The sequence below is a fragment of the Podarcis gaigeae genome (assembly GCF_964106915.1).
Source record: "Podarcis gaigeae genome assembly, chromosome: 9".
NCBI lineage: Eukaryota > Metazoa > Chordata > Lepidosauria > Squamata > Lacertidae > Podarcis > Podarcis gaigeae.
The window spans coordinates 51831009-51856894 of NC_139685.1; the positions used below are offsets into that span (position 1 = coordinate 51831009).

Sequence of the window (25886 nt, forward strand, 5' to 3'; positions counted from 1 at the left end):
TTCACAGATCTCTTAAAGACCCTCTTGTGGTGTATTTTTAAACTATCTCATCCTGGCAAATCCTTCTGCCAACAATGTCTGGAATTCAACTCTCTCTAGGAAAGCTAGGAAAGTTTATTAGAAGTGTCTTTGCAACAGTTATATTTGAAACATTTTCTGTTTCATGTAAAGAACGCAATCTCCTTTTTCAGAGAGAGACTTTCAAGATACAGCAGCCTGTCTGTGGCAAATCACTCCTCAAATGCCTGGAGAGTGTGTTTGATAACTCAAAGTCCCAACTGTCTATAGAAATGGAGAAAAATGAAAGGCAGCAAACAATTAGGGAAGACCTGATGATTTGAGAAGTCTGCTAAATATCAAATTAAGTTTAGGAAGATATTCCAGCATTGTTGTGACTGAGAACTTTTGCATGTATAGCCTTTGCATCTTTTGTAGACAGGATAAAGGAAACAAACTAATCCTGATGTAAATAGTTAAAATTTCGTGTGTTGTAGTGAAACCGTTCAACTCATTTAGGTTTGAAATAACATTTTCTGGAGTTAATAGATTTAAGAAATTTTAAAATGCTGCTCCCTGTTCTAAGATTCTAATATGAGGCACTAAAGCAAAGTTTTCTAAACTGTGGGTCATGACACTTTAGTGGGTCAGCTATAGTGTGTAGGTGTGTCGTGCAAATGCTCTCTGCACTCCTCCCGGGGCTGGAAAAGGGATAGTTTAACTTCTGGTTTGCTAGTAAAACTGAATTACCATGTCATGAAATGATGCATGTCTATAAACTGTGTCACTAACACGAAAAGTTTGGAAAGTTGTGTACTAGAGCTTATGTACTGTGTACGTACGCAAGCTTCCCCTCATCTACCTGTGTGGGAGCTAGCTGTGGCTGCTCAAGGATAAGGGAAAGACACACTACAGATGTTCTATGTGCAGAGGACAGTGTCACGTCAACTGAACACCAACCAGGCAACTATTTTTCTATTTGCCACCACTTGCTTATGTGTCACTTACGAACATGGCTGCTGTTATGTACTGAGCTGAATCCTAGAATAGGATCCAGAATGCAGCAGTCTGATTGGTCCGCAGAAGCCACCCAATCCAGCTCCAGGTAGAAGTGAATCAAATGACCTGATTGGCCTGCAGGAGCAGCCAATCAGGCTTCTGGAGGAGGTGAACCGCAACCTGATTGGCCTGCAGGAGCAGCCCGGAATTAGGCAATCATGCGGGGCCCATTGTGTAAATAATCTATATATAGCTAGATGTTTTGGGGAGTTTCATTCATTGATACTATGAGCTGAATAAAGAGCATGAAATTCACACTCAACTTCAAATATATTTCAGCTGCCTACTTGGCTACTTCAGCCTGTCTCCCCTCCAGAAATTCAATTAAGCAGTTTATTCAAAAGGTGTATAGAAAACTGAGTAAGGGGCAGAGATCAAAATGAAAATAAAACACTACCAGAATGTTGGAGAAGCAACACATGGTTTTTAGAATGCCCTTGTGTTGTTAATTTATCCATTATTTGCCAGTTTGTGGTTGAGAATCAATAGTACTTTCTTTACTTTCCAATCTCTGTAAACCATAGCCTGTTGGTTTCCATCATCCTTTCCCATTGACTCAGTGGATTTTTTCTGGGATGTCTCAAAATTAGACATCCAAGTCATATTGTCTTGGTTTATACCAAATGAGGATGAGGCCTTGAGTTTTCACCTGGCCATTAGAAGAAAATGGGATTTCTTTTTGAGGGGAGTGGGGCTGTGCTAACACTTTTAATGCTGTTCTCAAGGGATCAGTGAATTGGAAATGTTTTCTTAATGAAAAGTTTCTCAGCCACTGATTCAATACATTTCAGACGCACTTATTATCTGAACCAATGCACACAGGAGCACCTAATGTAGTTCCTTTCATGGGAAATAGAAATTTTGATGTGCCTTTCATGTTGCACAATTCCATCAGTCATATGTTTTGAAGCCATTATACTCCTAAAAATAGTTGAACTTATCATTACTATAGAGAGATGTTGAACCAGTTCATAAAATCTCAGGAAGATAAGCAGCAGTTTACATGCTGTGTCTACTATATATGTTGGGAAATGGTTTGCCCTGTGTTTTTTGGAGGCCTCTTGAACTGTTGTTACCAAACTTGCATGAGGGTTCCCAAGGTAGGCACAGCTGCCATTCTGAATCAAGATAGTTGGCCTGGAGTGACTTTGCCCGAATTTCGGCATGGCATGATAGGTCCAAACTGCACCAATTGCAAACTTGGCATAAAATTGAGGCAGGTTGTTTTGTTTTGTTAATATTGGGCTGCTGGGTGCCATTTTAAATTAAGATGGTGGACAAAAACACTGGCAAGACTTTGCCTGACTTTTGGCATGACAGGTCCACATTGCATTGATTTGGTTACCTCTGAAGATACGGTCACATCTGAAGGGACATTGCCAAATTTTGTGTAACAGGCCCAACCTGTGCCAATTTTGATACCCCTTAAGATATTGTCACTAACTCAACATGAGAGTTCCTGAGTGGGAAGTGATGATCTTCATCTACATTTGGATGCCAAGCACCCATTCTGAAACAAGGTGTTTGACTGAAATATGACTTTGCTTAATTTTTGGTGCGATGGGTCCTAACTGTGCTGATGTGAATGCCCCTTATGTAGATATTATCCCCTTAATAACCCCAGTTTTTATCCTGTCTCTTGTGGTGCAGTCCATCTCATGACCAAGTCTAATAAACACCTTTACAATGAGGTTTTGAAGCCTTCCGAGGGAACTGGCGGCAGCAAAGAACTTAAAGAAACAAGACACAGCTACTTCAGACAAGTGAAGCTGAGGGACCAGGTCCCTGACACTGTGGTAGGGGCAGGATTTCTCCATTAAGATTTTACATTCTTATAAAAGACCCTTTTGGGTTAATGTCCTTTCAGCCATAATAACAAAAAGCAATTTTTTTTCATGGCAATTTAAAGTTATGTTGTTTTATGCATACCTTTAAAACCTGCGTGTATTTTCTGAAGTGTAATAAATGGATAACCTTTTTAAAAAATAAAACTTAGACTACAATAACATCATTATGTTGGGTGATATGAATGGGGTTGTGTCTGTAAACATGGATAAGTCACAAAGTGCCAACATATCGAAAGATGGCAGACTACCTAAAACCTTTTTTGAAATGACTGACAATATGGACTTAATTGACATATGGAGGGTTAAGAACCCTCTAGGGAAAGAAGGAACTTTCTTTTCTGAAGCTCATCTGACATGGACACGAATCGACCAAATATGGACAACTAGAGGACTGGCACCTAAGACTAGAAAAGTGGAAATCTGCCCAAAAACTTGCTCCGACCATAATGCTTTGAAAGTGGAACTGAGACTAAATACAACCGGATCCTTTAGATGGAAAATGAATGACACCATATTAAGAGATCAGGAGATTGTTAAGAAGGCCCAAAAAACTTTAAAGGACTATTTTGAGATAAATTTGAATACCACCGTGGAAAAAAGAATAATCTGGGACGCAAGTAAAGCAGTCATGAGAGGGTTTCTAATACAACAAAACACGATTAAGAAAAGGCTCTGGAATGAAAAGAAGGAGAAGATATTGGAGAAAATAAGAGAAGGAGAGAAAAAATTAAGATCTAGGCCTAAGTCGAAGGATGTGCTAAGAGAAGTGAATTTTTTCCAGGCGCAATATTCGAAATTGATAAATCAAGAGGTGGAATGGAAAATTAAACAAATGAAACAAAGATCCTTTGAATCAGCGAATAAGTGTGGGAAACTGCTAGCATGGCAGTTGAAAAAGAGACAAAAACTTAATACAGTTACAAATCTAGAGATTGAAGGGAGAACGGTTCAGAAACCTGAGGAAATTAGAAAGTGTTTCCAGAGATATTTCAAAGAACTCTACTCACAAGGGCCGCAAAAAGCTTCCGAGGTGGATCAATTTCTTAAAACTAATGGATTACAAAAAATACCCCAGGAAATGAGAACAACCCTGAATTGTAACATCACACAGCAAGAAATTGAAAGTGCCATTCAGAATCTTCATTGGGCAAGTCTCCAGGCCCTATGGTCTAACCTCCAAATATTACAAAGTTTTAAAGGATTATTTGATACAACCCTTGATGGAGGTTTGTAACCAGATCATGGAGGGAAGGAAGGCACCGGAAACGTGGAAAGAAGCTTTCATCACATTGATACCTAAACTAGAAACTGAAAAGACTCAGCTTAAGAACTACCGCCCCATCTCACTCCTAAATGTGGATTACAAAATTTTTGCAGATATCCTGGCAAGTAGATTTAAAAAAGTATTAAATGAAGTGATCCATAAGGACCAGGCTGGCTTTCTCCCTGGTAGGCATTTGTTTGACAATACAAGAAACATTATTGATATTTTGGAGCTTCTACAAACAAATCTTAACACTAGAGCGGTCTTAATCTTTATTGATGCAGAGAAGGCCTTTGATAATATTTCTTGGATGTTTATGAAGAAAAATTTGGAAGGGATGGGAGTGGGGCAGGGGTTTGAAAATGGTATAGAAGCAATCTATTCAGAACAAAAAGCTAAATTGATAGTAAACAATGTGGTGACAGAGGAGTTTAAAATTGAAAAAGGACACGTCAGGGGTGCCCCCTATCCCCCCTATTGTTCATCTCAGTTCTGGAGGTGTTGCTAAACATGATTAGAAAGGACCGGTTGGTCCAAGGAATTGAGGTCGGAGTGAAACAATATAAATTGAAAGCATTTGCAGATGACCTGGTATTAACATTACAGGAACCAGTCTCTAGCACTAAAAGAGTGTTAGAATTAATTTCTGACTTTGGTCGGGTGGCGGGGTTTAAGTTAAATAAGCAAAAAACTAAAGTTTTAGCAAAAAAATTGACAGTTACAGAAACAGATGAGTTCTCTAAAGAAACAGAACTAAATGTGGTTAAAAAAGTAAAATACCTAGGGGTGTATCTGACCTCCAAAAATTTGAATTTGTTTAAAGATAACTACGAGAAATGTTGGTCAGAAATCAAAAGAGATTTGGAAACATGGTCAAGATTGAAACTTTCCTCGTTAGGCCGAATAGCTGCTGTAAAGATGAATGTATTGCCGAAAATGTTATTTTTGTTTCAGGCCCTACAGATTGTGGACAAGGTGGAATGTTTTGGAAAGTGGCAGAAGGATATATCTAAGTTTGTTTGGCAGGGCAAAAAGCCCCGAATAAAGTTTAAAATATTAACTGATGTGAAAGAAAGAGGGGGATTTGCCCTGCCAGACTTGAGGTTATATTATGAATCTGCAGCCTTCTGCTGGTTGAAAGATTGGATTTTATTGGAGAACACTGATGTCCTAGATCTGGAAGGGTTTGATAATGCGTTTGGGTGGCATGCATATTTGTGGTATGACAAGGTTAAAGTGCACAAATTCTTTAAAAACCATATTGTCAGAAGAGCAATTTTGATGGTCTGGACAAAATATAAAGACTTATTGGAGAGTAAGACTCCGAGGTGGCTCTCACCGGTGGAGGCCAAGGCACGTAAGAGACTTAACATGGAGGCCCATTGGCCTAAATATTGGGAAATAATCGAAAAAATTGGAGACAATTGGAGGTTGCTGAGCTTGGAAAAACTGAAAACCAAGGTGCGAGATTGGTTGCACTATGCGCAAATTCAGGAGGTCTTTAAAATAGATAAAAAGGTTGGATTCCAGGTGGAAAAATCGAAACTAGAGACCGAATTGTTAGAGCCAAAAAATAAACTACTTTCGAGAATGTATAACTTGCTGCTTAAGTGGAATACACAGGATGAGACAGTCAAATCCGCCATGATAAAATGGGCGCAGGATGTGGGGCACAACATTATGTTTGTAGACTGGGAAAGGTTATGGAACACCGGTTTGAAATTCACGGCATGCACTGCCTTGAAGGAAAATATTATGAAAATGGTATACCGGTGGTACATGACCCCAGTCAAGCTAGCTAAGATATACCATCTGTCTGACAATAAATGTTGGAAATGCAGAGAGGCGGAAGGGATATTCTTTCATCTCTGGTGGACTTGCCCGAAAGTGAAGGCCTTTTGGGAGATGATTCATAATGAACTAAAAAAGGTACTTAGATTTACCTTACCTAAGAAACCGGAGGCCTTTCTTTTGGGCATCGTAGACCAGAGAGTACTTAAGAAAGATAGAATTTTCTTTATGTATGCTACCACGGCAGCTAGGATCTTGATTGCAAGGCATTGGAAGACACAAGATCTACCCACGCTGGAGGAATGGCAATCGCAGTTGATGGACTACATGGAATTGGCCGAAATGACTGGCAGAATCCGAGACTTGGGAGAAGAAACAATCGAGGAGGACTGGAAAAAGTTTAAGGACTATTTGAAAAAACACTATAAGCTGTATGAATGTTAAAAAAAATGCACCTTTTAGGAAACTCTAGCTTCAGCAAATGTAAGTTAATGAAATGAAAATTAAGACACAAGAATTTAGAGGTAAAATAATGAAACAACTTTATTGTGTTTAATATAAAACGCACAAGAATTGAGTTACAGTATATTTGAAATCAGGGAACATGATAAAATGGAAGATACAATAAGCTTTGAAATAAGTTAACAAATTGCTGATGTTTTATATTACAGAGAATGCAGGGTTTGGAGGATGCGGGGAAGTCCTTTAGATTTGATGAAAAAAGAACATGGAAATTTGTTATTCTTCTATTCTATTTTCTTACATCTATCCTTTATTCTTTTTTCTGTATTTCTTAAACTCAATAAAAAAATATTATAAAAAAAATAAAAAATAAAACCAATATAGTTATCTATATTGAATTTATCTAATCGTAATACATTTTCATTTATTGCTTTGCTTCCTACTCATCTGTAATTTTTTTCAACTGGTTCTCCACTTCTTGCACAAATGCTGGGAAGCTCTGATCCAAGAGACACAATCGAATGAAACTGCCTAGATCTTCAGCATTCCATTGGGCGTGTTGATATGCAAGAGGAAGCTCTATGTTTGATGTCAACACATACTGCAGAAGCAAGAAGATATGGTCAACTGCTTACAAATAAAATAACAATGCTTTCTATCAATTTTGCCCTGCCTAATTAAGTCTTTCTCTTGATGAAATCCAAAGGCATTGGAACAACTTACGTACTCTTTCAGAATTATCCTTTCCCTATTTACTCAGAATGGCCGTTTACCACCCCCCTGGTGAGCACTGGTTGCGGCACCTCCTCTTTCGCCTGAATGTGACACAACATCTTAGTTGGTCTTCCCCCTTGGCGCTTCTTGTGCTTAAGGGCTGCAATACATAGCCTGTTACAACTACTGGCAATTCTTATATAGATTATAGACGTATATATACAGTGTGCATAAAGGGTTGCATCACTTGAACATTAAGGCACTTAATGCAGTCAAAGAGATGTTGGACTGCCTTAATATGCAGGAACATTAAATCAGATAGCTCAGTGGTTGGAGCTTGAGACTCTTAATCTCAGGGTCATGGGTATATATATATCTATATCCGTATTACTGTGTTCCGCAGTGTTTACTTCCAAATAAGCATGCACAGGATTGAAGCTTTTTTCTTCTAAATATACCATTAAAATAATAAACTGCTTAAAATGCAGAAAACAAGAGCAGAGAAACTCTGCATTACGGACTTACTATATTGCTTGCTTGTTTGCAATTGTATTTTTATATTGTCTTCTTCTTGGGTGTATTTTTTGAGGGGGGTTAGTTGGTCTGGCCCTTTGGTCTCTGCAGGGCATTCATAAGAACATGTGGCTCTTTTTTTGCCTTTTACTAGGGTGTCTGGTTCCTCTGAGTTGGCAGTTTTGTCTCCCCCTCCCACCGTTACATTTACAGAGAGCACCAGGTTAACTTAACATAAGACAGGGCAGGGCGATGGCCATCCATAGCCAATCCTAGTAAAATCTGTGAGCATGTCTAATGTTGTCTTTCTCTTTTCAGTGCACCATGTTCTCAAAGCGAGGCAGACAGGTATCTCGCTCATAGTGAGGAGGGGGGTTCTGGAGATGGAGGGGTGATTCTTGCCCTTTTGGCTACCGCCAGTGTTTTGATTTCCCCTTACTTATTAGGGGGTGTGCTGTTATTATATGTGTCCTTAGATGAATGTCTGTGTTGTTATCATCAGTTTCATTATTCTGCTCTGTCAGAGACATTATATGTCCTATGCTCAACTATTTACCTGTGCTAGCTCTGCTACAGATGCTCTTTCTTGTGCTGGAGGTTGATTTACAGTCTAAAAAGTATTGAAGATAAATTCAATAAAATGTATATTGCCAAAGGAATGAAAATAACAGAAAAATGGAATGAGCATTTTTTCCAGTTTGTATGATCCAAAATATTTAGAATTTGTGTGCTCTAAAAATTACTAAAATCAGAAGAGCCTTCTAAAGCATCACTCTAGTAGCATGTTTGTATTTCAGAGCAGACAGCTGGGATCAAGGTGACCTGAATATGGCCAGAATCCCATGACATTTGATACCTAAGGGCTATAAAAGTATAAAAAGGTAATCAAAAGAATAGGTAAACATGCATTCCTGGCTGAAGCCCATGGGACAACAGTTGGCTATTCCTGCAGGGTCAGCCCTTACATTAGGCACGCTGAGACAACCCCATGAGGCGGGGGTGGGGGGGCAGCAATCTATTTTGCCAACCCTGTATTCCTACTTTATAGAAGAAATGTAAACGATACACAAAAGTGAAAGCAGTACTTTTCCGTTCCTTCTGTCAATCCACCCCCTACATACACCCCATCACCTTACAATGTGCTCCGTTGGTGAATTTTGCTCAGCATCTTTCATCTGACGCTCATTATCTAGCAGCAGGCTGTGAACTGGTTGCAATTCCTGTCTTGCTGCATCCATTACTTGAACTGGAACATAATCAGCAAGCTTCTGCACACAGTTATTGCAGTGCTCCTCTGCCTGTGTTTTGGAGTCTCCAATAAACTGAACACGAAACATACGGTGTTTGCTCTATTTCAAAGTCACAAAAGAGAAAATGAAACTAACTTTCCAGCTCCTTAATTTAATTCATGCTGCCTGCCTGTTCTAGGTGTTTATAGATGCAGTGCTAAAACGATCAACCTGGGTATAGACATACCTAAGGAGTAGCTAGCAATAGCTTGCACATCTAATACTTGCTTTTTCTGACCAATAGCTCATCTTTTTATGAAAAGCTTTTCTTTTAGATCTTACTGAATTGGTGCAGCAGTGACAACACAACTCACAATGGCCACTTACTGTAAGACCCCTGGGAGCAGTGGTTTGTTGCCTGGCACAACTGTGGCTGAGCTAGGCACCCTCTTCCCATCCTGCGCAGTTGTTGGGGGACAAAATCCTCCTGTGGCTGCACAAGTGGATGGGAGCCTGCCTGTTTGAACAGGCCAGTGATGGGCTGGCTAGTGGGTATGGCTGCATCATTCATAAAGGAGAGCTCCCAGTGCATTCAGTGGTGGGCAAGGCATTGGGTTGGATCTGGGGGGGGGGGGATCCCATCCCTACCACTAAAAATATTTAGGTACCCCAATAAAGGGGTCCAGGAGGCAGTGCCTGTCCTGATACCCAGATGGGAGCTACCTAGCCATGGCACGCCTCCTGAGTGGAAGTTTTGGATGGAATGCTCTCATCTGATGTATGTCATAAAAGGTAAAGGTACCCCTGCCCGTATGGGCCGGTCGTGTCCGACTCGGGGATTGTGCGCCCATCTCACTTAAGAGGCCGGGGGCCAGCGCTGTCCGGAGACACTTCCGGGTCACGTGGCCAGCGTGACGAAGCTGCTCTGGCGAGCCTGCACTAGCGCCGCACACAGAAATGCTGTTTACCTTCCCGCTATAAAGCGGTACCTATTTATCTACTTGCACTTAGGGGTGCTTTCGAACTGCTAGGTGGGCAGGAGCTGGGACCGAAAGACGGGAGCTCGAACCGCCGACCATACGATTGGCAAGTCCTAGGCACTGAGGTTTTACCCACAGTGCCACCCGCGTTCCAATGTTGTATGTCATAAGGTGACCCTTAATCCAAGGTTGACCCAGCCAAAACAATGAATCACCAGCTAGGCTACCAAAACTTAGTTACAATGAAGTTGTGGCCTAGTCAAACCCAAGATCTTGTCCTGTGTTCATCTTTCACTCTTCTGGTGGTAGTTGGGTGATGGCAGCATGCACCCGGTGCCTGGGCCTGCAATCCCCAACTCTCACAAAAGCCTTTCACAAATCATTCAAATTTAACGAGGTATTGTAATTGTGTATCTCATGTGAGCCCGTGTTATTTATTAACAGGTAATGCTGCTTTTTCTTCTCTACCTTACGGCTGCATAGGCATTATCTGCTTAAATCCCAGCTAGGTCATCCTTTTTTTCAATTTGGATCAAAGCTGGTTTGAGGGAAAATACATCAAAACACAGTATTTCATAAGAAGCAACAGACTCTCGGGTGTGGGGAGTCTTTTTGGCTCACACTCTGATGGGTGGGATACTGATAAAACCTATCGCATTTATTTGAATAGAACTTAAATGTAACTTGCTTTTTCCAACCTCAGAGCTTCTTTATCAGGTATTTATTATTTAAAGTGTTGTATTTAATGTGGCTATATTAAGACCTTTATCAAAAACACTGTAGGCTGCTTCATATGGTCATTTTTGCCATACCAATAATTACCAGTCACACAACTTTATGAAGCAAAGTATTTTGTGAATGGTGATTGTTGCAACAGTATTCACAGCTGGCACAATTCTTTAGCAAGGTCTTCAGGTATATAAAAAAGAGGACTTGAATATATAAATAAATATGACACCTGAATAAGTACATCAAAATATGACATCTAGGTAAGTGATTTTTTCTTGAGTGTACCAGATCGCACATAGGAACACCAAACTGTATTTTTAATAAAATAAAACCACTTCTAATAGTTGTGATGAACTATTATAAACCTTTTCCGAAGCATGTAATCCTATTATTTCCATGTTTCTTTGGCATAAAGCTGTCAGGAAGGTAGATTTATAATCAGGCAGCAGGAAACCAAAGAGTACAGAAATTATGGAGGGTTTTTCCCCATATAGCATCTGATAGCATTATTCAGCAAGAAATGCAGTAGTTCCAGATCTGGGCAACCTGTAAAATTTTCTGTGGTACTGTGGATGGTAAGGAAGGAGGGGGCTACCAGGCAACATACAGCCCAAAACAGAAGGGTTTTCTTTAAATTGGATTCTGTGTGCACATAATCTTAAAATGCCAACAAAATAGATGTGTAAGAAGCACACACATACCTGGACCTATTCAAGGTTTATTAAGTGAAAATAATTAAAGTATAGAATAACGAGGGGAAAGAAATCTAGACAACTGTGTCAGAGAACACCAAAGAGAGATATATAAAAACAAGCTGAGAAAAGAATTTTGAAGCCTGAAACAGCATACCTTTGTTTTTGAACCAAACAAAATGCAATCTGCATTTCTAACTATCTTCAGCCATTGAGAAGCATCAATTAATGAAAAACCTTCCTGGGGGGAAAAAACATGGCTCAATTTATCTACAGAAATAGCTCTGAAGCAGGAATACATCTTACAGTCTATTTCAAGGGCTATCTGATCCAAGTCCAGCCTAAAGATAAAGAACCATAAGAAGGAAGAGCAGGGGCCTTGAAGTTGCTCATAAACAATTAACAGTTTGACAGGTGCATTAGTATATATACAGTAATGATTAGGAATATTCTGCAGGGACTGGATTTTTTAAAAAGTGTCTTAGAAGGGAGTTAGCAGAAAAGTACCTCCTCAAAAGAAAGAAAAAACCCCAAATAGCAGGAACAAACTTCATTGTTCCATTTTGGAATTATTGTTCAATCACAGTGGTGTTGTTGCCTTTCTCAGTGGAGAAAACAGGAGCTTGCAAGATGAGCCTGTGAGCCACTTTGCACACGCAGGAGACATCTAAATGTTAAATACTTTTATTTCTTTGGCAAACTACTGAGATCAAAGCCATCAATGAGGGATTCATTTTTAAAGGCGAAGGGAAATCTTTCAAACAAGGCGTTTCCTGCGCAATATGGGGAAAGTAGGCTGCAAGTTATATTTGACTTAAATAATTTCACATTCCTCCCCAGTTTATTCTCACGTTTATATTACATTTTGGATGGTAAGCTCTTTAGGGCAGGGACCTGTTATCTTATACTTGATAATGCACAGTGCACACTGATGGTACAATAATAATACTGACAAGCACAGCAATCACTATCAATAGCATGGGTCTGGAGATCAAAGTGTATTCAGAGTGGTCAGAGCCCTTAAATGGTTACAGCATCCTGGGGTGGGTCGCTAGGGCATTATTCTGTTTTATTTTGTATTCCAGCTAAAATTTAGTCCATCCAGATCAGGACCATGGCATTGGGGAGACATTCTGTAAATTCTGTTTTACAGCTGGATCTAAATTACAAACTCTATGGCTAAAATATCCAGCCAACTTTGTTTTTTCTACTGTACCTAATCTGCTGGGCACCCCTTCCGAGTGCTTGAAAGCTTTCTCACTGTTTTGTGATACTGCGTTTGTCCTAATAAATTATTGCCCAACTGTGAACTTTTAATTGGACTATATGGCTTTCTTTGCATTTTGTGCAAATTTCTTACACTTACAAACTATTTAAGCAGTGCTTAGTAAAACCAATATAACATTCCTACAATGAACACTGTGAAACTGAAGGGATAATTTAAATGGACACAATTACTTATGAAAATGAATACTCACCATTACTTCCTTTCCTCTGGAAATGAAGAAATGGCCGGAAATAACTATGGTAAGAACAAGGAAGCCGGATTCCTTGTTTGATTCCAAAACCTTATTTATAACGACAATGAAAAAGACAATGTGTATGAGGAATTTATCTTTTGCTTCAAAGCAGCTATTTTTACAACATATACGAATTACTTGAATCTATTGGTGCCTATTGTAAGAAACCATAGTAGTTTTATTCCTTTTGTGTGTAGAAGCATGTAAGAAATAAATGGAAAGTTTTTCTTATTTAGGTCTGACAGCCTTTCGTAAATCATGAGAGGTGCTTAGAGATGAAAGTCTGCTCCAAAATCATGCTGGAAGCCTGCACTTCAATGCTAGAGATTTCACTGAATGGTGTAAGGAACAAAACTCTGAAACTAAAAACAAGTTTAAATCTAACTTAAGAACATAAAGCTTGCTGTATCAGGAAAAGGTCCACTGAACCCACCTTTCTTCCTGCATCCCAATTTCTGTGGCCAATCATATGTCTCTGGGTTGGGTCACAAATAGGGCTTGATAGGTTTACCATCAAATGCTAAGCAGTAGCACATCTAGGACCTTCAACCAGTGCTATTTTTCTAGAAAAAGAGGTCACAGAACTCACCATGAACACCTCCCTCTTTCTCTTACAATGGCAATGGTGCTCACCTGAGAGGTGCTGGAACTGAGTTCCTATTGAGTTCCTCTGAAAAAAGCCCTGCCTACAATAAAAGTAGATTATAGACACTGGCAGTGTCCAGCAGGGTACAACATCGATTTCAGTCACGATGATCTCGCTTCCCATCAAATACATACAGACCAAAACCCAAATCAATAGAAAGGCCTTCAGCCACACTGACACTCTCACTACTCGCCTAAGAATCCATTGACAAGGTTGAAGTTTTATAGATGCAGAATTTTCTTGAACTTTCTAGATTTCTCAAAACCACTGCAGCTATTGTTTACTTATGTTAAGTCTCTGAGACTCAAGGTCAATGCTCAGGGGCAGACAGTATATTGTTACAAAAGTCTGGTGCCTGCCCAGTGCCCCTCTCTTGGCCGAGCAGTGGCAAAAGCCCATGGAGTTCCAAGCACACAAACGGTCTGTGTCCCTTTGGAGAATGAAATACATGGAGACTGCCGTGCATGGATGGCATATTTTATTGACATACAGGGTCCTCCATATAGGCTCAGCTAAAGTCAGCTTACCTTCCAAGAGCCTGAGGAACTGCCTGATGTTCCGGGTATGAATGAGCCATAACGTTTCAGCATCCATTCTGCAGCGTTAAGGCAGGAAGCAGCATCCCGTGACTGTTCTGTTTCGGGAATTTGGCCTGGCAATGATTGCTCTACTTCAGAGCACGAAGCTGGATCACAACTGACCCACCCAATTTTGGGGAAACAATACGCAGGGTGAACAATATGGAAATAAAACAAAACGGGAGTGTGGGGGAAGTTCAGGGGAGGAGGGTGGAAATATAAAAAATTGTTAACGATATATTGTTAGAAAAATCAATAAAAAATATTTTTTAAAAAACAAACAAACAACTGACCCACCCATGACTGTTATTGCTGCTTGTCGCCATCTTCTAGGCTACAGTCACTTGAGAGGAAACCACAAAATGGGGGAACCTACCAAAATCAACACGACCGTAAAATTTAAGCAATGGTCCAGTGAAGCCTGTCCATCCTAATACTGGAGGGGCTACAGAAGTGACTTTAGTCCACATTGCTTAAAAAATCTGGGACTAGCAGACCCAGTTTGAGTTGCACAACTCAAACTGATTAATTTTTTGTTGCATATATTTCAACAACCCCAAAGTTTGAGACATACGTTGTAATTTGCCTGTAAGGTTTTGATACCTATCCCCTCTGGATTAAAGAAATAAAAGGATTACAGAACTGAGGAAAGCTGGGAGTTTGTGGGGCCAAAACTGAAGTTTGGAACATTGGAAAATATTGATGAGAACAGGATGAAATAATATCAGGAAAAAGCAGATTTATTCACATAGTGAACTTTTAAAATTCAATGGCTGGATACATTGGTTTGAGTATGCTTGCTTTAAGGGGACAGCAACTAAGATTTATTTGTCAGTGTTCTCAAGGAAATATGTTCTGCCTTTCTCTGGCTGTTTGCTATGAAGACAGCTGTGGGGAAATACCTTAAACCAGATGATCAGCCTTGAAATTCCTATTTTAAAATGGTCAAATGAGGAGATACATGGATTGAAAATTAAAGAGGATTTTGAATGGAAGAATTTTGGAAAAAGTGGAGTGTGCTGTTAAGAAGTAAAAGCAAAACATCTAGTGAAAGAGAACTATTAGGTTCTACTGTACATTAGATGTCAAATCACCCTGTTTTAATCTAAGGATGAGCAAGCTAATAACTAACTGTAGGTCACTTGGCACATGATAAAATTTATGTATAATATTTTGACAGCATGGATAAAACAGAAAACTATACTTGATTGATTTGCATTAAATTATGACTCAGTGCTCAGTTGCCATACTCTCCTTTTGATGCTACTTTCTATAAGAAAATGAAATGAAAGTATCATTTTGAAATGCGTATTAAGTCAACAAGCTACTATTACAGAACTTTATTCTAGTGTTCTCTAACACAAACAATTTATGTAACCACAGCCATCTTTAAAATTCTCCTAAAACCTTCTCAAATGTTTTTCTTGTTAAGGGTCACATGTCATTTTTGTTTAGCCAACTTGTTATAATTTTGAGAGACTTCAAGTACAAACAAGGAGGTAATAAAATTGTTGTCCATGTAAGCCACCACCACCCAGAAAGTCACTTCTCTCTCCTCTTCCCACCCTATTTTGTTCAAAAGTCTGCCATGGCAGAAATTCTGTGCAAGGTACTACCAACTCTGTGAATACCCTTTGCGATATTCAAATTGTAGATCAAGGCTCAAATTCAGTTTGAAGAAAGGAGCACAATGGCAGCATGCCCAAATACCTACAGCAGGCCTTCAGTGCAACTGTATATTTGAATGATTGCTTCACATGTTCAACTGCATTACCTCATGGGGGGTGGGGGTGTTTCATTTTTTGACTATTATTTACAAATACACACAATTCTATTGTCAGATTAAAGTTGTATGCTGCCTTCTTAGTCCAAAAATAGGCTTCTCAATGGGTTTAGAAAACAGGAAAGGCAAAACAGATTAACAACAGAAATCATAATTATAGAAGAGCTGCCTCATAGAAAGAAAAAAAGCAGTCAGGAGCTGAGGCACTTGGTTAGGCCTGGGGGTGGGGAACTCTTAGAAAATATGCCTCCTCCAAATTAAAAAATCCCAGCGATTTGGATCCCTACCCCAGCCGTTTCCCATATTTCGTCTCACAGGCCTGAACTAACACCCATTCACACAACCTGTGCAATTTCCTCAGCCGAGAAGGCCTAAGAGATGAAGGGCCTGCATCCAGTCAAAAAGCCTGCTGAAAATATGAACAGTGGCTTGACAAGACAGGCTCTTGAAGGAACAAAGAGAAGTCACCTCAAAAGGCAACCCCTCTATTCTGTCTGAGGGTTAGATACTGCTGAGAACTCAGAAGGGATAGTGTTAAGATATTTTTAAGATTTTCCACAACAACTATTTGAAAAAGCAGGCTGGAATCCTTTCTATTTCCTCGCTTCTTATAGTGCTTAGCTTCCCCAACACATCCCAACTGTTTCATTCTTGTCCTTAACACAGATTATTTATGTTCTATTTCTATGCCTTTTGCCTTTCAAATATTTCTTCAGTCATGGAAATTTTTGGTTTGTCTGTAGTAAATGTAGGGGTGTAGCATCATGGGGAGTGTTATGGTTTTTCCAGATAGAGCCTTAATATTGCATGAAGCGTCGTTGAGGCATCACAAATACGAAATCTAGAAGTATGGAATCGTTAACCATTTTTAAAGGGTAATTTGACCTTTGTTATAAAGAACTAATTTATTTTAATAGCAGCACTCCTGAATTTGAAAGGATTGGAAACAGCTGGTAGAAAAACTGGGATGGGCTGTCTTGAGTGTTAAGGAGGGAGGAAATATGGTGTGTATAAGATATGGGTTTATGATTTAGTGTCCCCCAGTTTGTGTAGCCTGGGGCTGTGCTTGCAGGGCACTGAGCTGCTGAGGGCGGCTGAGAAGGACGCCAACTGGGACATGCTGGCCCCGTAAGCACATCTGAGCCATGGTGTCGCTCCTGGGACACCTGCAAGTACCGTATGGCCAGAAAAAGCAGCATGGGGCTGGCCTCCGTCCGGAGGCGGCAGCAGCAGACTCCCTGCAGGCTCCACGCTGCTGCACTATGCTCAGGCACTTTGATTTCAGTAGTGTGCCCTGCCCCACAGATGGCTTGCCTTGCTCCTTAGCAGCTAGCTATGCCGCTGGTGTCCCCAGAAATTACTGGGTTTTGCTTCTTTTGCTATCTTTCCTTCCCCCTCTTCCCATAACTTCACTGCTTTTGAAGCTTCCCTATCTGTGCCCAATCCTATGCATGTTTACTCAGAAGTGTGTCCCACTGCAATTAATAATATTCAGGAGGTTATGTATAGAGGGGTAAGGGCTCACCTACTAATTTTCTGCTATGTACTCATTTGTGTTAGCCTTTAGCTTTCCTCCCAAGGCGTTCAGGGTTCTCCCCCTCTTCAACTTACCCTCACAACAATCAGGTATATACCGTAAGTTGAGAGCCAGCTAGCAAGGGATTCTGCAAGCTGGTGGGAACCCAAACTTACAAAGTCTGAAGATATCATGGGAGCACCAGTACAAATTCAAATATGTCACCGTAATTAGAGTAGGTGTATTACACAAAATATGCACCTTTTTGGCCTCCACTAGTGCAGTTCCAGGACCAGGATTGCATGGTTTGTGCACTGAGTAGGCAAAATTGTCGTATTTGGAGCCAGGAAGGTATTTGCTTGTAGACAAATTGGCCAGTCTAGAGGTTTTGCCTTCCCTATAGCAAAATATCACAACTTTTGGCCGTTAAAACACTGGGTGGAATCCTAGTCTTCAAGCTTTGGGTGAAGAGGGTGTATTTGCTTAAAATAATTTTAAGTCGCAGGTTTCTGTGGCAAAAAGGCAATTAACAAATTCATTAAATAAAGTAATAGCCCTGTTCAATTATGTATTCTGGGAAATTGACAGGGAAAGGCATTGTGACAACGTGCTCAGTGAAGCCATTTTGAGAGTTAAATGTTAAGCAAGGAAGCCATTTTGTTGATCTAGGCCAGGGCCCCATATCCAGTAAAACACTCAGACACCCACTATCCAGAGACACACAGAGATAGGTTGATAAGGATTACCAAACAAGGACATGGAACGGTAATGTCCTACTCCTCGTGCCCTGTCTTTAGGCAGAACCTATTATATCTATCAGAGTATAATGCTATACCTTTTGATTGGATAAAGACCTGATTCAAGAATGTATAAAGGGAAGCCTCCCCTGTTGGGGAGGGCCGAACTTCGGAACTTATTCCTCCGTGCCATTGCTTGCTTCCGGCAAACAATTAAAACTTTGCTTTATTTCTCTGTTGCTGTGTGGTCATTTGACTAGCCTGACCGTTTGCTACACACTAACCTTTGATATGCCATCTAATAGGACTGTTGATCTGAAAGGTGCCAAAACTATCACCATGAAAATCTCCGGACATGAGAAAACCCATTACACAGCTGTGTTGTCTTGCTGTGCAGATGGCACCCAATTGCCACCCATGTTAATTTTCAAAAGGAAAACATTTCCAAAAGAAGTGATTCCAAGAGGAGTTGTTGTACATGTTCAGTGAAAGGATGGATGGATGAAAATGCAATGAGAGTTTGGCTTGAAACAGTGTGGTCCAAACGTCCTGGAGGGCCTCTGAAAAAACCTGCCTTATTAGTACTTGACCAGTTTAGAGCACATATTAGCGAAATTACAAAAAAGTGCTTTAAAGAAGTGAAGACTCACCTAGCTGTAATTCCTGGAGGTCTTTCCAACCAGTTTCAACCTCCCGACATTTTCATCAACAAGCCATTTAAGTTCTTTATGCGAGAAGAGTGGAACAAATGGATGGCTGCTGGTAATCATGATCTGACACCTACTAGACGAATGAAGAGGCCCACTATCACTCAAGTTTGTGAATGGGGGGGGGGCCACTAGGGGCGCATTGGAAGATGGCCGACAATAACATCTCTCCGGCCCACACAAGGTAACTAAGAGGCTGTTATGGGAGTATGCAGCCTCCCTTATTGCCCCAAGGGAATGGGGAACACTGCCCTTGCCTGCTGTGCCCATAAATCACCCCCGGATTCGAAAGAAGGGGGTGAGGGCACTAGGCAGAATGCCCTTGTGTGGACTCTGGTTCTCCTGGACGCTGTCTCTGATCGCGCACTAGCTGCAGCAATTTGAAATAAACAATTAGAAAGAAGCAAATGCACATATTTCAAGTGAAGAACGGGAGTGAAGACTGCTAATTGAAGGGACCTCTGTGAAAGAAGAGCGGCGGGTTGGATCAACAGGAATATATCATGAAGAATACATCAAAGGCTTGGTATGTCGGCAGCGGGACTGGATGGGGGGGGGACTTTTTTCTTTTCTTCTATGTGATTAACCAATAACCTCCTCGAGATAGAACCTTCACCTAACTGACCTAAGCAGAATGATAAAAACTGTGTGGAAATGAATTGAATAACTAAAGTTTGTTTTACGGAGATTGAGAAAAGAACAAGAGCTTTTGGAATGACGCACCAATAAAAATAGAGTCGCCATGTTGGCTGGTTCTGTCGAAAGATTTACGACCGGGAGGAGGAATGGATTTGTTTTCATACTGGATTTCTAGCGAACCTCCTCAGAGGACTGAGAAGGGAGTGACAGACCTGTGAAGATTAATGACGGTAAGAGCGTTTTTATTTATGGAAACGATGATATACGGAAGCCGTCTGATATGGCTCTTGGATGAACGGAAAAAACCCCACACAGGATTACAATATGTCTTAGCCCGCTTGTGGAGACCATCACAGGTCACAAAGAGAAAGGGAAAATATATGAAAACAACAAGAAGAGATGTGGAAAACAATAAGAAAAGATTGGATAGAATTGTGAACATTATTTGGACAGATTTGTGGGCATGAAAGCAGCAGCAAGAAGATGATTGGATCCCCTTCGGAACTTGAAATATGGGTACCCCCAACCAAAATTTAAAATTCGGCTTTGTAATTTGGAATTTATGTGATTTGACTTGATTGGTCGGTTAATAAAAATTATTTTTTTTAAAAAGTTTGTGAATGGGTGAAAACATCATGGCACTCGGAGGAGGAAATCATTGTCCACTCATTCAAAAAAATGTGGCATTAGCAATGCTTTGGATGGAAACAAAGATGGTATCTTATATGAAGATAGCGAAGAAAGTAATGTCAGTGATTGTGAGCAACTGAGCTTCATAAATTCTGACTCTAGCAATGATGAGTTCTTGGGGTTCACAGAAGACCAGAAGAGTACTCGAACCTTAAAGTCTCTTTTCATTTGTTAATGACAGTGGTGATGGTTCTCAATGCCACTGTTGACTGCTGTTCACTTTACATGGTTGAAATATTATTCTGATATACCAGTAGTTTATCTTATGGAGCAAAAAATACAGTATGCTAAAAGAATGAAAAGGAAGTACAGTGGTACCTCGGGTTAAGTACTTAATTCGTTCTGGAGGTCTGTACTTAACCTGAAACTGTTCTTAACCTGAAGCACCACTTTAGCTAATGGGGCCTCCTGCTGCCACTGGAGCACGATTTGTTCTCATCCTGAAGCAAAGTTCTTAACCTGAAGCGATATTTCTGGGTTAGCGGAGTCTGTAAGCTGAAGCATATGTAACCTGAGGTGCCACTGTATCCACATTGGCTGAAAGCGTCCTGAAGAAGTTTACTCAAGCCTGAGAACTGGGGAAAGGATCTGGAGTGGAAGCATTTTTGGTTCCCTCATTCCCTGTACTGAGATGGGCCTCTTGATAAATTCTAGATTGTACATGTAAAAGTCAGTATAAGATACAGAGACCACCAAATTTAAGACTGCCTCATAAAATAAGGGTCTCCAGTTCCTCCCTCTCTATTCCACATGGCCTTCCCCATCATGTGCATTTGCTCTTATTGTGTACATACTTCCTGATAAAGTTCAGTAGAAATGCCATTTCTTTCCTGCAGTTGCACCTTGTTAAGTCATGTTTGTCACATCTAGTTTCCAATTGCTTTTTATCTGGAATACTAACTTTCACTGGCATAGATATTTGAGTTGGTTTTGTCATGATGCTTTTACTCTTGGACTCTTCTCATGCGTTTATGTTCATTCCCCCACCCCTTGCTAATAAGCTGCTGACCTTTGCCAGACATTCCTCTTTGATTTATAGAGCTTCAACCTTCCCATTCCCAAGAGCATTTTTTCTCCTTTTTACTAAATTATTTATCTTATTTAAATGATCTTACTAGATTTTGGCTGAAGAACCCTATTTTCCCTAATGGAGGGAAGTGAGCTTGAGAGCATTGTGTTTCTTTCTCTTGTTATAAACCTTGTCCAAATTGAGAACTTCTCATCACAAGGGTATTTAGAATGATTGGGGGGAAGGGGGACTGCTCAGTGATTGGCACAACCCTATTTTGCTTCAATACATCTGGCTCATCTCAATCTTATTATTATTCAGAATAGAATCTCTGTATTTTTCTCATCAACATTGTTTCTGCAATAATGAAGTTTGAAAGGAAGTGAAAGTCCCAAGCCCGTCGTCTTTAAGATAGGAAGCTGCCTTGTAACAAGCCAGAGCAAGGAGCAGTGTGGTGGGACAGTACAACATCTGGCCTGTGTGCATGGGGATGCGGTCTTGGCATGTATAAGATGCATCTACTGGATCAGGCCAATGGGCCATCTAACCCAACACCCATTCTGTTCTCAGACACTTGTAGAAAACGTGCAGGCAGGACCAAGCACAAGAGTAATGTCCCCTCCTGAGGTTTCCAGCAAATGGTAAAAAAATCTCCATCCACTTTCTTCATGCCTTGCTTAATTTAACACATCTTCTTGTCTCTTTCTTGCCTTTTTTATACGTACACTCCAGAAAAAAATGTTTAAGACTAGGCAAGACATGCATTAACGAGAAAGCAGCAAAACAGTTTGTGTGTTACATTCTTTGTGTACCTCTTTCCACAACAGGTCCAGAGGGTGGCAGCATGAAACGGGCCTTTTCTGCACTGGCTCCCTATTTGTGGAATGCTCTCCCCCAGGAAGGTTCGCCTGGAGCCTTCATTATACACCTTGAGGAGCCAGGCAAAAATGTTCCTCTTTAACCAATAATAATAATAATATTGCAGAAAGTCTGTGTCTAAGTCAAGGACAAACTGAGTAAGGTAAATTTCTTTGAGTGAATATGAAAGGATTCTCTCAGGTAAATCTTATACTAACTTCATTGTCTCTGCTTATAAGGACAATTTCTTCGTGGGTGTTCATCAGGACGATAGGACCCCCTTTTACTCAGTTCAACCCTACCCAATATGTGGAATCATGGTCGCTACATGAACGTCATTCTGCAGTTGATACAAAAAGCAGGAAGCTATTTAAAGATGAGGTACATTGCAGGATATGTTTAAAATGTGGCACTTACTGCAAGAACTTCATGGTAATGATACCTTTTTTCCTACAAAAAAGCACTATTAGGGTGGTCTACCCTCAGAGGCGGATGGATCCAATGGGTTTCCAAACAGTTCTTGGGGATTTTCTGGCTGAAATAACTGGTGCTCCTTTCTAAGACGTGGCCAACCTCTGGGACATCCAAATGGCTCAGGCTGTTGAGCACATATCTCATTTTATGGAGCCTGTTAGGCTCCTTGGTATACTCCTGGCCTTTAGGCAAAGAAACAAGCTGGGAGATAGCTTGAATACAAGCAGATGAAAATCCATTCAAATACAATCAAACACTGGTGAGAGCTCATCACTTAATCTATCTTGTGGCAGTGCAGTGAAGTCAGCAAAGACTGTGTTGACTTGCTTCAAGAAGCCAAGTCTAATAAGCAACACTACGAGTGTTATTTCTGTATGAAATCGTGTTTGGATATAATAATGTAGGAACAATATGTAACTAGAAACAGCTCAGAAATTACAGAAAAGCATCTCATAATATTGAGGCAACATGGTAGACAAGAACTTCTAGGTAAGCACTGCCATCTTGTGGGTAATTCAAAGGGGAGGCTACCAAAAAAATCATACTAATTGAAATGGCAAATATTTTTGGATAAATCACTTTGTGACTGTGTTTGATTAATGACGTAACTGTAATAATATTAATGACTTAACTGTAATACTAATTCAGCTAATTCTGCAGTTACTATTCTTTCTATTCACTATGTAGAGGAAAAAATCCTTCAGGAAAAAATACAGAATTTCCCCCACTTCACAGTATGTTCTCAATCTTCCACCAGGACCATTGAGGAGAAGAAGAAGAAGAAGAAGAAGAAGAAGAAGAAGAAGAAGAAGAAGAAGAAGAAGAAGAGTTTGGATTTGATATCCCGCCTTTCACTCCCCTTCAGGAGTCTCAAAGCGGCTAACATTCTCCTTTCCCTTCCTCCCCCACAACAAACACTCTGTGAGGTGAGTGGGGCTGAGAGACTTCAAAGAAGTGTGACTGGCCCAAGGTCACCCAGCAGCTGCATGTGGAGGTGCGGAGACGCGAACCCGGTTCCCCAGATTAGAGAATACCGCTCTTAACCACTACACCACACTGGCTCTCTGAGATAAAGCAGAAAACAGACAGACTCATTGTGATTTCTATATTGATTAAAGGTAAAGGGACCCCTGACCATTAGGTCCAGTCGTGACCGACTCTGGGGTTGCGGTGCTCATCTCACTTTATTGGCCAAGGGAGCCAGCATACAGCTTCCGGGTCATGTGGCCAGCATGACTAAGCTGCTTCTGGCAAACCAGAGCAGAGCACGGAAACACCGTTTATACGTTCCCACCGTAGTGGTACCTATTTATCTACTTGCACTTTGATGTGCTTTCGAACTGCTAGGTTGGCAGGAGCTGGGACTGAGCAACGGGAGTTCACCCCGTTGCAGGGATCTGAACCGCCGACCTTCTGATCAGCAAGCCCTAGGCTCCGTGGTTTAACCCACAGCACCACCCGCGTCCCATCTATATTGATTAGTGTGGTCTAAATGCCAATGACCATTAAAAGTTTATTTTCTTCAATATATTTCAGGACCACTGCCCAAACTGTCAACGGGCAGCCATGTTAGATACTCTTGCAGCAAACAATGAGCCTCATAGTACCTTACAGACTTGATTTATTTTACCAAAGGTGGACCTTTTGTTGATTAAAGCCCACATCATCATATCCTGTTATTAGATATACACACTTAAGTCCCGAAGAAAATAAACTGTGGCACCAAACAACCTTTATATAAAAGGCTATTACCATTTGTTTACTGGGGTGTGAAAAGGATAGATCACAATTCTTGCACTGAATACTAAGCAATGCATTATTGTTAAATGGCAAGAACTCTCTTCCCAGACTATTAGTTATGCCTAACAAATGCACCCAATATGCACTCTTACTTGAAGAATGTAAAACCCCTTGATGGACTACAAATACTCTAATATTTTTATCTAGAAATCTATTAAACACAACTCTGGAAAACATTGAAGAGCTTTAAAAAAATATTTTAAATAAACATTCTGCTACTCCACACGAGGCTCTCAAGCCTAGTTTCCTTTTTACTCTTTGTTACTGCATTTTGAACATATAGAGAAGTATCGCCTGTCTTCATTTTATATTTTTAATCAATCCACTAAGTATTCCTGGGGCATTTTTAATTCCTGAGATTTTAGGGGCTGTGGCTGAATACCTGCCTTACTATGGCAACCCAGTCAGACGGGTGTGGTACAAATTTGTTGTTGTTGCTAATGCAGTGTTTCTCAAACTTAAAATAACCATATACTCCTTTTGAAAGTTTAGACTTAATGGTGTACCTCTTCTTGGAAGATTAATTGGGGATTGTTTTAAATACTATTTTATCCAGCCTAAATTCTGCCATATATCCTTTTGAAACCCTTTCGTGTACCCCTGTAGGTACAGCATTCCACCCCCCACCCCCCGCCCAAAAAGACATCATGAAGCCCCAAAATACTTCAGCAGCCTTGTTGTTGTTGTTTAGTCGTTTAGTCGTGTCCGACTCTTCGTGACCCCATGGACCAGAGAACGCCAGGCACCTCTGTCCTCCACAGCCTTACTGCCTCTAAATAAAAAGTGGCAAGTAATATAATTGTTGTTAATAATAAGAAGCTGACCTTTATGTTTATTAGTTACCCACCCTTAACGATAAGGTCCCAGGTGGTATCCAACGACAAAAAAAGACCCCATGTTGCAAATTATTTAACACAGAAAAATAAAGCGGGCTCCTAAAATACACATCTCCAGTAGCAAAAGCAAGGATAAAGATTTGCACAGAAGATACAGGAGACCAACCTCGCTCCTAGAATAATGCCTGGTTCAAAAAGTAGGTTTTTTAAAAATCATAAAAGGTATGAATGGAATTTAACTGAAATCTAAAAGGGGGAAGTGGCGATCACACTGCACATAAGTTTACATTAATTTTCTTTGCTAATAAGCCTCAGCGTATTTTCTTTCTTTTTTGCCACGTGCTCCAGCGCTCTAACTTTTAAAGCTGAAACGCCTGCATCTTTCAAGTTAAGATTTTAGTTTGCAGCAACCCCTTCCCTAGAGAAAAAAATACACCCCCAAAAATATAAACCTCTCCTTATGAGAAACAAGAATCGATCCGCGCTTCTCCCTGTTATTAACAAAAACCCACGGAGCTCCCTAATAAACCACCATAAATGAACGTGGGGGCGGAAACGCTCAAAAATTTCACGCATGCGCGTTTCCATAGGCTAGAGGCATCAGAACGCTTTACAGCACACGGGCGTCGGGGATAACGACCCTTGCCTTGCTGTTGGCCCCACCCCCTTTCCTGCTGCGCACGCGCAACGGGGGAGCGCCCTCTGTTGCCTCGTACTCTCGCGCGACGCGAAGGAGGCGGAACTGGATTTTGAATCAGGTGGCGGGAAGAGCGTCCCTGAGGAGAGGCGAGCCGCGAGTCGGTCGCCGCTGCCGCC

At 40.7% G+C, this 25886-nt stretch overlaps 1 protein-coding gene across 5 annotated transcripts; it reads right to left on the minus strand.

The window, feature by feature from the left end:
- Positions 1-1377: 1377 nt before the first annotated feature.
- On the minus strand, positions 1378-25840 carry REC114 (REC114 meiotic recombination protein). 5 transcript variants are annotated; one of them, XM_083756025.1, is made up of 10 exons: positions 16149-16261; positions 15226-15291; positions 14319-14393; positions 13971-14139; positions 12756-12845; positions 11435-11518; positions 8784-8996; positions 8204-8257; positions 6797-7021; positions 1378-3053 (listed from the first exon to the last, which is right to left on the minus strand). In XM_083756025.1, exons 3-9 carry the CDS (start codon positions 14345-14347, stop codon positions 6860-6862), a joined length of 801 nt encoding a protein of 266 aa, XP_083612151.1. In that variant the 5' UTR covers positions 14348-14393; positions 15226-15291; positions 16149-16261; the 3' UTR covers positions 1378-3053; positions 6797-6859. The 5 variants fall into 5 exon arrangements, with proteins under 5 accessions (XP_083612151.1, XP_083612150.1, XP_083612152.1 ...); XM_083756024.1 differs by lacking the exons at positions 15226-15291; positions 16149-16261 and adding an exon at positions 25059-25840; XM_083756026.1 differs by lacking the exons at positions 15226-15291; positions 16149-16261 and adding an exon at positions 25059-25840 and having other exon boundaries at positions 14315-14393.
- Positions 25841-25886: the final 46 nt, after the last annotated feature.